At 40.1% G+C, this 2,435-nt stretch overlaps 1 protein-coding gene across 1 annotated transcript; it reads left to right on the plus strand.

Annotated features, from left to right (window-relative positions):
- The first annotated feature begins 813 nt into the window (after nt 1-813).
- On the plus strand, nt 814-1,839 carry LOC132185323 (uncharacterized). The gene is made up of 2 exons (XM_059599110.1): nt 814-1,604; nt 1,647-1,839. Exons 1-2 carry the CDS (start codon nt 814-816, stop codon nt 1,837-1,839), a joined length of 984 nt encoding a protein of 327 aa, XP_059455093.1.
- Nucleotides 1,840-2,435: the final 596 nt, after the last annotated feature.

Below are 2,435 nucleotides of genomic sequence, written 5' to 3' on the forward strand. Positions count from 1 at the left end.
AATGCTAGAGATCCCCAAAACTTTTTTCCAAATTCTTGTTCTTAAATAATTTGAACCCCACATTCATTTTAGAAAAAAAAAATCAATCCAAACCTAGTTATTTTTTGAACGGACTAGATAATTTGGGGACAAAAATTTGGAAAAAATTTTTGGGTTCTTTAGCGTTTCTCTTTGTTGAAATGGTACTAAAAAGATGTGGCAATATATTTACGTTTAGATTTTATTTTAGCCAGATATTTTACATCAAGACAAAATGGAAAAATAATGGGAGTATTGAAGTTATAGAGTATTAATGAAGAGGACCATAAATATATAGACAATAGGATGGAAGAGTAATGCTACATACCATTATTTCACCTTCCTTCTATCCCTTCAAAATTGATATGATTTTTAAAATCATAATTGAATCAAAATTTACTAGTGACCCATCTCAAATCCAATAGTAATTTTAAAAGATATATCAACTTTGAGGGGAATAAAAAGAGGACGAAATAATGGCATATATCTTCTTTCTTTCTTTTTCTTTTTCTTTTTTTCAAGAATAAGCAATTAGGAAAGGGTTACAGGGACAAAAACATTGAAAATAGGGTGGGTTCCTCAAAATCATACCCAAAAAGAAAATTGCAAAATTACAATGCAAGAAATACAAATAAAAAGTAAGAAATGAGTTATAAAATGACTTAGTCCTCTTAATAAGGACTACAAAAAATAATGGTATATATCATTTCTCAATTTGGATGGATAGAGAAAAAAAAAAGTATTCCATGCCTCTTTGAGACAATGGAAGTAACCGTTTTGATTATCAATACGACGATGGAGGACTTGGCCAAAATGTGGATGAATTTGTCTTTGACGGAGGAAGAAAACATTGATTTGGAGATGTCAGATGAAGAATTGCACGAAGGAGTAGCGCAGGGACAGTTCTGTGTGCTTGGAAAACTGGTCACAGATCATATGGTGAGCAAGGAGACGATCAGAAAAACATTGATGCGTTGCTGGAAAACATTGGGTTCATTTTCATTCCAAGTGTTGGGAGAAAATCTGTTCTTGGTGGAATTTACAAATGTAGGGGACAAGAAGAGGATTTTGGAAGGAAGACCATGGGTTTTCGAAGGGAGCCTTTTTCTCATTGAGGACTTTGACGGGCTGAGTTCGCCATTGGAAGATACTTTTGAGAAAGCAACATTTTGGGTGAGAATGGTGAATCTTCCATTGGCATGTATGAATGAGACGACTGGAAGAAGGATTGGCTCTACTGTGGGTGAAGTAGAGATGGTTGATACGGAAGAAGATGGTATCGGCTGGGGTGAATTCCTTCGTGTTAAAATTGTGGTTGATTTGGCAAAACCCTTGGCACGAGGTAGAATGCTAAAGGTGAAGGGCAAGTCGAAATGGATTGCATTCCAATTTGAACGCCTTCCAAAGCTTTGTTTCCATTGTGGGATTATCAACCATGAAAAAACTGGCTGTCCATTCAAAAGCAATCTGCATCATCAGGAGACTCCAACGGAGTACGGTCCATGGATGAGGGCGTCATCGCCAACACGCAGGCAGGATAGGGGAGGTGGAAGACAATCAGCACGGACTAGGCCAACCATGCACAAGTAGCATGTCAAGGAAAATTTCTGGCATAATACCCATGGCAGAGATGGGCTGGGCAAGGGAGAGGGTGACGGCGCGGCTGAGATGTCCTATGGCAGCTCGGCTGAGGTGTCACCAAACCCTAAACGTCCAAAAGTGCAGAAGGAAAGAAATAGTTTTTCTGGCATGAATTACGGAAGTCAACTAGGGATATCTATGGAAAGGGAGGATTCTCAGAGGGGGAATGAAAACGGATGAGAGGATCAATATCAAATGAGGGATATGCGGTTTATGGGGAAGGAAAGAATGAACCAAGGGGGAGATGGGGCAGTTATGACAAATTATACTCATAAAAGGAAAGTTGTCATGCATCACCAGAGGAATGAGGTGGCAGGAAAGAGGCCAGCTAGTGATGGATCGGACTGCTCCAACATAAGCCCAATAGTCCGTTCCAATTTATCTCCAAAGTATATGGGACCAAACCTCTCTAGCGTGGGAAAGACAATGCAAGCAGCCAGTGAGAGCTAGTTCGAAGAAATAAGCACTGAAGAAGGTTTGTATGGGCGGCATGGGGGGATTTTCACATGTAATTCATGTGCTGAAAATGGTTCAGTTGAGAGGACATTGTCTTCTTTTAAGTCTGGGCAAAACAAAAAAAGGGAATCAAGTGGCGTGGTGAAAAACATAGCGTTGGAGATGGAAAGTAAGACCATGGGTACACCGACAGAATTTCAAAATGGTTCGGGGATGGCGGAGGCTGTGGAACAGCCCCGCCGACCACAATAAATATCATAAGCTGGAACTGTCGAGGGCTTGGGAACCTTTGAACAGTTCATGACCTTTGTCGGATGGTA

Source organism: Corylus avellana, chromosome ca6 (assembly GCF_901000735.1).
Source record: "Corylus avellana chromosome ca6, CavTom2PMs-1.0".
Lineage (NCBI taxonomy): Eukaryota > Viridiplantae > Streptophyta > Magnoliopsida > Fagales > Betulaceae > Corylus > Corylus avellana.

Bases quoted from the DNA above. Each gene is read 5' to 3' on its own strand.
- LOC132185323 (XM_059599110.1), top strand. From the start codon at position 814: ATGGAGGACTTGGCCAAAATGTGGATGAATTTGTCTTTGACGGAGGAA. The intron at 1,605-1,646 runs GTAGCATGTCAA...TACCCATGGCAG, and splicing joins ACTAGGCCAACCATGCACAA to AGATGGGCTGGGCAAGGGAG.